Genomic DNA, 13,867 nt, shown 5'->3' on the forward strand with positions numbered 1-13,867 from the left:
TGACCACCCCGCACCACCGCCAGCTGTGGTGCGCATTAAGTTTAGTTTTAGAGATTAATATGTTTATAGATTTTTTTTTATAGGTTTAGAAATTAATATTTTTTGCTTTTTGTTTGTGAAACAAGGTCAGAGGAAGCTGTTTCTGGTTCGGTGGATTGGACCCGGTGTTACACCATACTTTGTGACCTGCAACAGTGTAACACCGCCCCCTACGGTCATACGGTGGTCACATAATATGACGTCACTATGGTTACTCGACATTACATTTTTAACCTCGATAGATGTCCTAACAATCGATGTGTAGATTACTCGAGTACTCTGTTAATGCCCTAGTTTAAACTCAGATGTCATGTCCAGTTAGAAGAGCCTGTGTTGTTTTTGACCAAACGATGTCACTAGAAGGTTCTCCAAACAACTGGATCAAAATTTTTCTTATCACCTCGGAAACATTTACAAATAAGAAAAGCTGGAGATGAATAGTCCGGGTTTTATTTCCTCTCATTCAGATTACTCAGTAACACTTTACAATAAGGTACACAAAATTTGATGAACTACTAGGGAACATCTCAGGAATGAATCAGGAGCTAATGGGTAGTTAATCAGTACTTACTGGGAAACACACAGCCAAGCCTTATTAGGAGACTACTGGTTTGTTAGAAACAGATGAGGAATTCTCCATTTGGGTTCTGAATAAACTCTGTACCAGTGAGGTCACAGCTCATAATTGTCAAAAACATGTTTCCTAGTGAGAATTATTTTATTGGATTCTTACCACTGATAATCAGTTTCATAATCCTGTACTGGTGCCATCTTATCTATGTCTGACTATCACTTACTGAGTACCAAATCATTGCCTGGCTATTATTTTGTTCACTGATGTAGTGAAGCATCATACCATGTACTTACTGAGGGACCAGTCATTACCATATTTTCTGGCCTATAAGTCACAGGTTTTTTTTGCATAATTTACATGCCCTGCGACTTCTCCTCCTCCACCATAACCCTCAGCACTGGCTCTTCTCAGGGATGTGTGTTGAGCCCCCTCCTGTTTACTCTGCTCACGTATGATTGTGCAGCTACCCATCCAGGCTGTCACACTGTAAAGTTTGCAGATGATACAGCAGTGGTGGGATGCATCACAAACAATGATGAGTCCAGTTACAGGCAAGAGGTGGAACACCTGGAGAGCTAGTGCAAGAAGAATAACCTTCACATCAATGTGAAGAAGACAAAGGAGATGATTGCGGACTTCAGAAGGAACAAACACATCTACACCCCCCTGAACATAAGAGGATCTGCGGTGGAAGTGGTCTCCAGCAAGTACTTGGGTGTACACATGAATGACAACCTCAGCTGGAGCAACAACACTACCAGCCTGATCAAGAAAGCTCATCAAAGACTCTACTTCCTCAGGCGGCTGAGACGAGCTGGTCTGGGAAGCAGTCTATCAGTTTTGCACATGGAGACACTGAAATTCTTGGCCATTCTTCCTGCAAAACAGCTCGAGCTCAGTGAGGTTGGATGGAGAGCGTTTGTGAACAGCAGTCTTCAGCTCTTTCCACAGATTCTCGATTGGATTCAGGTCTGGACTTTGACTTGGCCATTCCAACACCTGGATACGTTTATTTGTGAACCATTCCACTGTAGATTTGGCTTTATGTTTTGGATCATTGTCTTGTTGGAAGATAAATCTCCGTCCCAGTCTCAGGTCTCTTGCAGAATCGAACAAGTTTTCTTCCAGAATGGTCCTGTATTTGGCCCCATCCATCTTCCCCATCAATTCTGACCATCTTCCCTGTCCCTGCTGATGAAAAGCAGGCCCAAACCATGATGCTGCCACCACCATGTTTGACAGTGGGTATGGTGTGTTCAGGGTGATGAGCTGTGTTGCTTTTACACCAAACATATCATTTTGCATTGTGGACAAACAGTTCAATTTTGGTCTCATCTGACCAGAGCACCTTCTTCTACATGTTTGGTGTCTCCCAGGTGCTTGTGGCAAACTTTAAACAACAATTTTATGGATATCTTTGAGAAATGGCTTTCTTCTTGCCACTCTCGCATAAAGGCCAGATTTGTGCAGTGTATGACTGATTGTTGTCCTATGGACAGACTCTCCCACCTCAGCTGTAGATCTCTGCAGTTCATCCAGAGTGATCATGGGCCTCTTGGCTGCATCTCTGATCAGTCTTCTCCTTGTTCCAGATGAAAGTTTAGAGGGACGGCCGGGTCTTGGTAGATTTGCAGTGGTTTGATACTCCTTCCATTTCAAAATGATTGCTTGGACAGTGCTCCTTGGGATGTTTAAAGCTTGGGAAATCTTTTTGTATCCAAATCCGACTTTAAACTTCTCCACAACAGTATCTCGGACCTTCCTGGTGTGATGCTCTCTGTGCTTTGAACAGAACCCTGAGACTATCACAGAGCAGGTGCATTTATACGGAGACTTGATTACACACAGGTGGATTCTATTTATCATCATCAATAATTTGGGACAACATTGGATCATTCATAGATCCTCACTGAACTTCTGGAGTGAGTTTGCTGCTCTGAAAGTAAAGGGGCTGAATAATTTTGCATGTCCCACTTTTCAGTTTTTTATTTTGTAGATGAACATATATCTGTGATATATTCATAAATTAAACAGATTCATTCATTTTTCTGGACTGAACAATATCGTGCATTGAAATTAAATGTGACGTGAGACGTTAATTTTCTTTGACCCATCAAATGAATGCGGTCATTTATTAACAGAATCAAAGTTTAACATCAAACATTTACATTAATTTGGCAAATTGATTTCAACAACAGCTTAATTAATTAGCTCTACGTCAGAGACCATACGGCCATGGTATCTGGGTTCAAGCTCTACAACAGACATTTCTGAAAATATCTGGATTAATTACTGGCAAGATAGAAGAGTTTTAAAGATGGAAATGAAGTTTAAATTGAGAGAGATGGGTGAGGGAATTTGTCTGTTATAACCAGAACAACACGCTCCTTTGGACCCAGCTTAACCAACGGTACACTTTGCGGTTGAAGATCGACTCTTTTACCTTTGCAGACGATAGTTCGGCCTCGGTGTAGAGTTCTCTTTCAACGCTTTCCAGCGTCTCCGTAAGGATAGTAGGGAACCGTTCGGAGTCGTGAGATCATCCCAGAACAGACTTCTTCATAGTTCCTCTGAACTTCTCTCGTTCAGCTTAGTTGCTGTTGTTCTCCAGCATTCTGAACTCTGCATTCTCTCTCCGCACTCTCCTGGAACTAGGAAGTGTTGAACCTTTTAAAGAGGTCACTTCCGGTTCCTCTGAGAGCTTCCTGATTGGTCGATACGAACCAACAGGGTGTGGTCTTAGTGATGTAAGAGGTTATTATAAGTCAAGGGAAAAAGATTAGTTTGTTTAAGAACAGACAGAAGATGTTTTGAAGAACCCGAGACTTCGTGGAGTCAATTCTCTCATATCTGTCTGAAAAAGTTAAACATGCCATTTCTTTCCAGTAAACTTGTAGTTGACCGAAACTTGACCTTTGACCAACTTACACTTGCTCATTTCAGACAGAAGATCAAGAAAATGAATAATTACTCTTGTAACAAACATTAAAATGATTTCTACTTTGAATGAGGATTAAAAATCATTAATACTGTTTCACAGTTGATTTAAAATGAGTAGTTCACTTCAACATTTAAAAATGGTTTGAACTAAACACACTTTTGATTATCACGACATTTGTAAAATAGTAATGATAATAAAAAAGAGACTGTTCTTTCAATTGATCAGTGCAGGACACTTAGAAAGTCACTGGATGAACTTAATTTTGTGTTTCTGGACTCAAATCAATGAAATAACAGTTCTTGTCCCAGGAAGGCCCTCAAGGTCAGGATTTGACCTGAGGCTTAGTTCACTACAGTTTGTTAAAAAAGTTTGACACATCCAATAAATTTTATTCCACTTCACGATTGTGTCCCACTTGTTGATTCTTATCAAAAAATTTAAATTTTATATCTTTATGTTTGAAGCCTGAAATGTGGCAAAAGGTTGAAAAGTTCAAGGGGGCCGAATACTTTCGCAAGGCACTGTAATTTCGCTCCACTACATGTACCACGAGGTGCGAATGACAATAAAGAATCTCTGACTCTCTGACTCTGACTCTTACAGGCTGAAGCGACGTATTTATGGATTTTTTCCCATATTTATAAACCATTTTTTTGGCTGAGATATGACCGTTTTCATTCATTCTGACTGAATATTTTTTTTTAGCAGTACCAGTTTCAGCCACTTGATGGCAGCAGAGTATTAATAGTTGTATGGCATAATGTTGTATCATGTAATAGGAAAACGTGCCTATAAATGAGAAATTCTAAATAGTTCAAGACAAAAACAAGTGGACTTTATTTATTATACTATTCTTTATACTTTATTGTTTTTTTTCTTGAACTTTTTTGAATTTACCATGTCCTGGATGACTGAGAATATTTACGAGCTTTTAATGATATAATCGGCCTGCCTTAGCCTCCCCACCTTGGTTCTGCTTGCTGTTTGGATCGACCGTCAATCCAGCTGCACCGCCCCGGCGAAATGCAGCTGATTTGACCATTAAAGTACATTTATTAAGCAAACATTAGACTGAGACACACCTTTGCTATAATTTCGAGCAAAAAAATTTTTGTTTAGGTGCAGTTATTGTTAATTTTTGAAGAAACGAGCCACGTTCCTCCTTTTTCTCGTCCTCTGCGTGTTTATTGAGCACCAAGGCAGTCAAGTATGTTTTAAAATACAGCTGATTTTACCATTAAAGTACATTTATTAAGCAAACGTTAGACTGATGCACACTTTAATATACAAAGTAATTTCAAGCAAACAAATAATTGTTTTTAAGTGTTAATCTTGTTAAATTCTTGTTAAGTCCTCCCATGCACGCTCCTGTGGCCGCCATTTAGTGGCCCATTGGTTTTTGGCACAACACCAGTCCACTTGTTTGGGTTCGGCCCACATTTCCGGGTTGTCAGTGGTGACACGTAACAAATGCGACGCGTCGGCGGTAACGCATAATAGATGTGACATATATGGCGACGCAACATATTTATGGATTTTTCCACTTTATTAGACAAATATGGACTGATGCGACCTATATGGCGGTGCGACGTATCCACCGGAAAATACGGCACTTAATCACTACCTGACCATTACCTACTGGTTTGTGTACCCTAAAGTAAAGTGAAGCTTTAGAAAGAGAAGTTTTTCATTCATTCAACCTTTATTTAGACAGGTAAATCCAAGTAAAGTATCAAGTAAAGTAACAAGTAACAAGTAAAGTATCTAATAAGGCTTGGCTGTGTGTTCCCCAGTAAGTACTGGTTAACTACTCATTAGCTCCTGATTAGTTCCTGAGGCGTTCCCTAGTAGTTAATCAAATGTTGTGTATCTTATTGTAAAGTGTTACTGATTACTCTTTACCTGTTTTAGCAAAATGACTTGATTTGACTTCAGCTGGGCCAGGACCCCCAACTGGAACAAACAAAACTCCTGTTTTACAGTCTCTGCACCAGTTAAGGTTAAATTTCATTTTAATTTTCGATTTCTTTTCACAAAGATGGCCTCCTTTACTCCTCTCTCAAACCATCGTTCCTCTCTGTCCAGGATGCGAACATCTTCATCCCCGAAAGAGTGACCGCTGGCCTGGAGATGAGTGTAAACTACAGAATCCTGGCCTGATGATGTTGATCTTCTGTGCTGGTCCATCCTTTTGGCCAGTGGCTGTTTAGTTTCCCCGATGTAAGACTGATCACAGCCCTCCTGACACTGAACAGCATACACAATATTACTCTGTTTGTGCCGGGGGACTGGATCTTTGGGATTAAAAAGTCTTTGCCGTAATGTATTTTGGGGTTTAAAAGAAATTGTCCATCATTAAACAGGGGTGGAGGCCTCCGAGTTCAACTGTCCCCCTTTTACAATGTCGTTATTGCTAGTATCACTCAACCCCCTGTGAATAGTAAACAGCCATCAGTGTGCTAATGATCCATTGTTAGGCTGATGGTCCTTCTTGATCATGTGAGCAGCTGGTTTTGGTTGTCAGAAGCAAACTGGTTGATCCACTCTGAGAAGGTGCTATTTAAGAGACTGAGCTGAATACAGCACCTCAGACTGAGTAAGTCTTATGGATGAGGGACGAAACGTATCTACATTTTTTTGCTTTGTTTTGTTTTTTTGAATGTCCAGAGGACCAGATTGAACTTTTTTGGATTTTTCTACCTGGATTATTGAGCAAGTATCAAGATATTTTACTGAAGTGCTTTGTGGTTTTCACCTGCGGTAGGAGCTTTATAAATTAACATCACCTACTAGAAATCTTCACCTAATCTGTGCTAATGGCTAGTCAAATGAGGGCTTGTTTATATTGTTTCAAATGTCTGTAAAATGAGTATTTCTCAAAAATGTCATACTGTGTGAAAGAACTAGCTAATAAACCTCTAAATTGTATATGATATTTTTTTCTAAACTGGAAAATGTTTGTTAGCTGTGTTAGGTCAGTGTCAATGGTACCAAGAAGCACCTGAATATACAGTATGTCTACCTCCAGCTGAGTAATTCTTTTGACTGCCAAGCTACACTGATGACAAACCGCAACGTCTCAGTGTCATCTGCATAAAATGACACGTGCCTGCATGTCCCTGTGGACTCAAAGACTGGAGACATCCTGCTGTGAGAATGACAGTGATGGGTAAAACAAAGAAAACTCTAAAAAGGCCTGTTTGTGTCTGGAAAAACGAAAATCAAATCTTCTCAAACATTACACTGTGTACAAGTATTATTACTTTGATAGTTTTTATTCTTTAAAGTGGGGTGCATAATGACATGTTTGAGAACCAATAATGTAGCTAAAGAAGAAACCATGTGATCAGAAAATCAGAATTGATGTCATCAAAATTCCACATACACCCTTCTGTCCGAAAAATCTCTCAGGAGCTGCCACGAGAACTTGTTTAAAACAGAAACTCAGAACTTACTTCTGTCCTTGATTACTGTAGTTGTTGTCATATGATTCATATCCTTGGTCATCATAAGCTGTTCCGTAGCCATCATCGTAGTCCTACAGGAACAGAGAACAACCTAGTTACAAAGGAAATGTGTAAAAACAGCTGGAATGCTGAGCTGCTGGTGTGACAGGCAGTCCACCACTGCATGTGTTGAAACACAGAGTGAAGAGCTTACATGAGCTGCTCTACTGTTTGCTTCCTACTGGATCTGAGACAGGCACTGATGTTGGTTCAGTCTACCAGTCTGTTTTGCCACACGGTACCTTGTAGGTTTATTTGATCAGGAAAATTAATTTGGTACTATAGCTATTGTTACGGCACACATAGAGGTCAAAATTCACATTCAGCATCATCATCATCATTGCCCACCGCCAAAGGTGAAAAGGTGATGTGTTTGCCTGTGTGTGTGTTGCATTAACGAAATAAAACATAAAACAGTGAACAGATTTTAATAAAACTTTCTGAGAGTAATCATTAGATACCATTTTATTCATTAAAAAAACAGTGCACGTTATTAAATATTCAACAAATATAAATTAATAATTGCAACAGCTAAATTTCATTTGTTGTTCTAAGCAGATAAAAAAATTAAAACAGTTCATAAAACATCTACAACCAACCAACACCACAACGGCTACGACTCAACCCGTTTTATAGGCAAGAGAAGGTCTGTGGCGGTGACAGCTGAGACACATCCTCGACGCGCTCTGACACTTACTGATCGATCAGGTTTTTATTTTACTCTGCAGAAACTCTTATCTGCCTGGGTCATGATCCGTGTGTTTTCAGTGTTTAGTTTTCTGTTTAGAAGTTTATTTTCATGTTTATTTTTTGTTAATTTTTTTATTTTATGGAGGCTGCGATGGGGTAGAGGCGCGGCAGCTGACCCGGGACCAGAAAGTTGTGGTTTGACTCCCAGCCACTCCCACATATCGTGGTGTCTCTGAGCAAGATACCCAATCCCAAAATTTCTCTCCGAGCGCATACATAGCTGCCCACTGCTCCACCTGGGTGTATCTCAGGTGTAATGGATTAAATGCAGAGAAATAATTTTGTTGTATAGAAACATACAATGATGATATCCTGATGCATGCTCAATAATCCAGGTAGAAAAATCTAAAAAAGTTAAATCTGGTCCTCTGGACATTCAAAAAACAAAACAAAGCAACAAAAAAATAAATAAAAAGAAATGTAGAAACGTTTCGTCTTTCATCCGAGAGACTTCCTCAGTCTGAGGTGCTGTATTCAGCTCAGTCTCTTAAATAGCACCTTCTCAGAGTGGATCAACCAGTTTGCTGCTGACAACCAAAACCAGCTGATCACATGGTCAAGAAGAACCATCAGCCTAACAATGGATCATTAGCACACTGATGACTGTTTACTATTCACAGAGGGCTGAGTGATACTAGCAATCACAGCATTGTAAGAGGGGAACAGTTGAACCCACCCCTGTTTAATGATGGATGATTTCTTTTCACAAAGATGGCCTCCTTTACTCCTCTCTCAAACCATCGTTCCTCTCTGTCCAGGATGTGAACATCTTCATCCTTGAAAGAGTGACCGCTGGCCTGGAGATGAGTGTAGACCGCAGAGTCCTGGCCTGATGGTGTTGATCTTCTGTGCTGGGCCATCCTTTTGGCCAGTGGCTGTTTAGTTTCCCCGATGTAAGACTGATTACAGCCCTCTTGACACTGAACAGCATACACAAGATTACTCTGTTTGTGCCGGGGGACTGGATCTTTGGGATGAACCAGTCTTTGCCGTAATCTATTTTGGGGTTTAAAAGCCACTGGGACGTTAGGTTTAGAAAATAAACGTCTCAGTTTCTCTGATACTCCCTCAACATATGGAATGACCACTGGTCTGGGTCTGGGTTCCTCCTTTTCACCTGTTGGCTGACTGGAGTCCTGTTCAGTGTCAGGAGGGCTGTGATCAGTCTTACATCGGGGAAACAAAACAGCCACTGGCCAAAAGGATGGCCCAGCACAGAAGATCAACATCATCAGGCCAGGACTCTGCGGTCTACACTCATCTCCAGGCCAGCGGTCACTCTTTCAGGGTTGAAGATGTTCACATCCTGGATAGAGAGGAACGATGGTTTGAGAGAGGAGTAAAGGAGGCCATCTTTGTGAAAAGAAATCGTCCATCATTAAACAGGGGTGGAGGCCTATGTGTTCAATTGTCCCCCTCTTACAATGCTGTTATTGCTAGTATCACTCAGCCCTCTGTGAATAGTAAACAGCCATCAGTGTGCTAATGATCCATTGTTAGGCTGATGGTCCTTCTTGAGCATGTGATCAGCTGGTTTCGGTTGTCAGCAGCAAAACTGGTTGATCCACTCTGAGAAGGTGCTATTTAAGAGACTGAGCTGAATACAGCACCTCAGACTGAGGAAGTCTCTCGGATGAGAGACGAAACGTTTCTACATTTTTTTGTTGTTTTGCTTTGTTTTGTTTTTTTGAATGTCCAGAGGACCAGATTTAACTTTTTAGAATTTTCTACCTGGATTATGGTATGATGGTATGGTATGGTATGAAGTTTATTCATTTTAAAAAAAGTACAAAACAATTCCATAACAATATATAAAAAGATACAAAAAAAATTTAAAATGAAAGGCAGCAGAAAGAAGAAAAAATCTTATTATATCTGCCCCTTTTTTCAAACAATTATTTCAGACATATTAATTTTCAAGTAACAGAACAAAATGAATAACTTTCTAATTTTTCTAATTCTAATAAAAAACACACACTAAGCTACTTCATATATACTTTTTTAACAATCTAGATTTGATCTTTTTCTTAAATGTGCACATTGACTTGGCATTTTTTACATCACTCTCTAGACCATTCCACAATCCAACTCCTTGGATTGAGGTAGACCTTCCCTTCAGACTAGTTCTGAATGTTGGTTTGACAAATATTTCTATCCCCTTAAGATTATAACAACTTTGTCTTTTAACAAAATTTCTTTGGATATTTAATGGTAATGTGTTATTTTGAGCCCTATACATAACTGATAAAATACTATAATCTACCAAATCATGGAACTTCAATAACTTCAGTTGATAAAATAATGTGCTTGATGGGTGACTGTAATGCTTTCTGGTGATAATTCTTACAGCTCTTTTCTGTCAAATAAAAATAGGTTTTGTAAATGTTTTACACGCTTTCCCCCAAACATCAATGCAATAGATTAAATGTGGAACAATGATTGTGTTATACAACATGTACAGAGCTTTATCATTTAATAATTCCCTGACTTTGTATAGTACTGCAATAGATTTAGATATTTTTGTTCTTACAGAATTTATGTGATTTTTCCATGTTAGCTGTTCATCAATGATTACACCCAAACATTTCATCTCATTAACTCTACAAATCTCAACACCCTCAATTTTAAATGGATCATCAACAGTTTTCTTTTTGTTACTAAATATCATGTATTTAGTTTTGTCTAAATTTAATGATAATTTATTAATTTTAAACCAAGTTTGTATTTTATCAAATTCTGTCTTCATCAGTTCCAACATCCGTTTTACATCTTTACCCAAACAAAAAAATGTGGTGTCATCTGCAAAAAGGACACATTTGAGGAGTCTTGATACATTCACTAAGTCATTCACATATAAAATAAATAACTTTGGTCCAAGTACAGAGCCTTGAGGAACTCCACAAGTGATATTGCACAAGTCAGATCTTACACCATTTATTTGTACAAACTGTTTCCTATCTTTTAAATAGCTAGATACCCAGTGTAATGCTGGTCCTCTTATACCATATTTATTTAATTTTTCAAGGAGAATAGTGTGGTCAATAGTATCGAATGCTTTTTTTAAATCAACAAAAATACTAACACAATACTGTTTTTGATCGACAGCAGTAGTTATTTGTTCCATTATTTCCATGAGAGCCATTGATGTAGAGTTTTTTGCTCTAAACCCATACTGACTGCTACTTAGAATGTTTTGTTTAGTAATAAATTTATCTAATCTGGTCACAAATAGTTTTTCTAGAATTTTTGAGAATTGTGGTAATAAGGATATTGGTCTATAATTATTGAACACACATTTATCACCATTTTTAAAGAGAGGAACTACCTTAGCTACTTTCATATTGTCTGGAAATATTCCTTTTGAAAATGATAAATTACAAATATATGTAAACGGCTCGATAACATAACTCATTATGTCCTTTACAAACATCATATCCATGTCCACCCAGTCTTTTGATCTCTTATCTGTAAGATTTTTTACTACATTCATTATTTCTTCTTCGTCAGTTCCATTAAGAAAAATACTGTTGTCACAACCTATAACTGAATGGTTCACAATATTGTCTACTTTTGGTATTTTAGCTGCAAGGCTTGATCCAATGTTCACAAAATGACGATTAAATCCATTTACAATTATTGAGCATGCATTATTGAGCATGAGGATTATTGAGCATGCATCAGGATACTGGGACGTTATGTTTAGAAAATAAACGTCTCAGTTTCTCTGATACTCCCTCAACATATGGAATGACCACTGGTCTGGGTCTGGGTTCCTCCTTTTCACCTGATGGCTGACTGGAGTCCTGTTTGGGTTTCTTCTCTGCTTTCAGGAAGGCCCAGTTAGGATATCCACATTGCTCTAGAGCCTGTCTTGTGTAGGATTTCTCCTTCTGCCTTGCTCCTGAGTTAGTGGGGACGCTGACTGCTCTGTGCTACAGAGTCCTGATGACTCCTAATTTGTGCTCCAAAGGGTGAAGGGAGTCAAACTGCAAAAAGTATTTTGCAGTGGAGGCCTCCGGGTTCAACTGTCCTCCTCTTACAATGCTGTGATTGCTAGTATCACTCAGCCTCCTGTGAATAGTAAACAGCCATCAGGTGCTAATGATCCATTGTTAGGCTGATGGTCCTTCTTGACCATGTGAGCAGCTGGTTTTGGTTGTCAGCAGCAAAACTGGTTGATCCACTCTGAGAAGGTGCTATTTAAGAGACTGAGTTGAATACAGCACCTCAGACTGAGGAAGTCTTTCGGATGAAAGACGAAACGTTTCTACATTTCTTTTTTTGTTTGTTTTCTTTGCTTTGTTTTGTTTTTTGAATATCCAGAAGACCAGATTAAACTTTTTTAGATACAATGATGATAATCTCAGACTTCACCTTCCTTTTATGTCTATGATGTTTGGTTTGTGTATTTCTCCTGTCCTACCAGTCCATTTTCCCTGCTTCTCCACTCCTGCCTCACCCATTTTCACCTGTTCCCTGTCATCATTAGTCCAGGTGTCTCCACTTTGCTCATCAGCACCGTTCATATAGACATTCAATTTTCACTTCACCTTCAGTCTGCCATCCTGTGTGCTCACACCATGTCTGGGTTTCCTCTGTGGTTTAATTTTACTGCAACATCAAACTTTTTTTTTGTTTTTGTTTAATATGATTTGAGCTATTTTTGCTCAATGTTCTTGTATCAGTCTACATTATTGGGTCCAATTCTTCCCAAACTGTCACAATATGTCTGTTGGCAAAATATCTCATAAAGCACTGGATGGATTGGACCTTAACCTTCAGAAAATAAATCATTAAACATACATCCACAAGTGAATAACATTTAGAGTCAACACAGATCAAGACGGCTGCCTCAGTTAACTGATCTTAAACTAAAAAAATGGTTTTACGTTAATTTATTTTATTTTATTTATTCAACCTTTATTTCTACAGGTTAGTCTCATTGATCCACAAGGATTTGTTTACGAGAGACCTGTTTTAAACAAAGAACACAGATGTAATGTAATGAAACTAAAATGTAATTTGCAAATAAAATATTTAATTGTTTGTATATTTTACTTTATGTGTTAATATGTCTGAAGGGGATATTATGTTTTGAAGTTTTTGTTTTTAATAAAACTAATAAAAAAATCAATTAAGACTTTTATTTTCACCCTAGCTTCATACGTGCTCTTTGTGTGTTGTGTATGTAGTACACAGAATATTTGTCTGCATTTTAAAGAGATCAAGGTATTTGTAGCAACAAATTCATCTAACAATGTTGGAAGCCTTTGTGAAAAGTAAAAATTCTGGAGGTGTTTCATGAGTGTATTTGTAAAGTCTTTGTCAAATGAAATGTGCAACTGCAGGTGCTCTGTTGGTGTCCAGCTCTGCATGACCAGGCACATCACTGTTAGCTGAAGCTGGATGTAGTTTTACTCAATGTTTGAAGTCGTAGAGGCTAAGATGAATTAACAACACTTACTCTAATCACTAATACATTGCACATATTTGCTTAAAATTTTGGCTTTTGTGTCAACCATGTTTTTCTGCTAGAAAAATAGAAATAGAAATAGAACTCAATGTACTGTATATCTACAACTGATTAACTTCTGGATTCAATCCAATTCAAGCTGGTCACCAAAATTACTCAACCTCAACTAAAACAAAAATGATTAACTCTAAATTTACAGATATCTTGAGCTAAAGTTTGATGTAGTAGTACTCTAAGTGCTAACATATATCATGAGATCTTACAAAAATACATGAGATTGTACATTTCATTTACAATATTTTAACAAAAAAACTACAAATCTTTTTGTCTCTCGTTGCAAAGCAAAGATGGGAGATTTGGAAATACCCAGAATTGTTGAAGTGTACCTGTTGTGAGCATGATAATTAAAAAAAAAAAGAAGAAAGGTACCAACTTCCATCGTGATATTTGACTGCATCTAGGCATATACACACACACACACACACATATACATTGTATATATATATAATGATGGATGGATGGATGGATGGATGGATGGATGGATGGATGGATGGATGGATGGATGGATGGATGGATGGATGGAT

The 13,867-nt window shown here is 38.3% G+C and overlaps 1 protein-coding gene across 1 annotated transcript in view; it reads right to left on the reverse strand.

Annotated features, from left to right (window-relative positions):
• The window catches only part of khdrbs3 (KH domain containing, RNA binding, signal transduction associated 3), a 376,174-nt gene that overhangs the window by 56,814 nt on the left and 305,493 nt on the right, over window positions 1-13,867 (reverse strand). Inside the window, exon 7 of the mRNA XM_037693716.1 lies at window positions 7,010-7,092. Coding sequence (XP_037549644.1) covers window positions 7,010-7,092 — 83 coding nt within the window. The remainder of the gene's footprint in view (window positions 1-7,009; window positions 7,093-13,867) is intronic.

The sequence above is a fragment of the Nematolebias whitei genome, chromosome 19, assembly GCF_014905685.2.
Source record: "Nematolebias whitei isolate Nwh7 chromosome 19, NemWhi1, whole genome shotgun sequence".
Taxonomy (NCBI): Eukaryota; Metazoa; Chordata; class Actinopteri; order Cyprinodontiformes; family Rivulidae; genus Nematolebias; species Nematolebias whitei.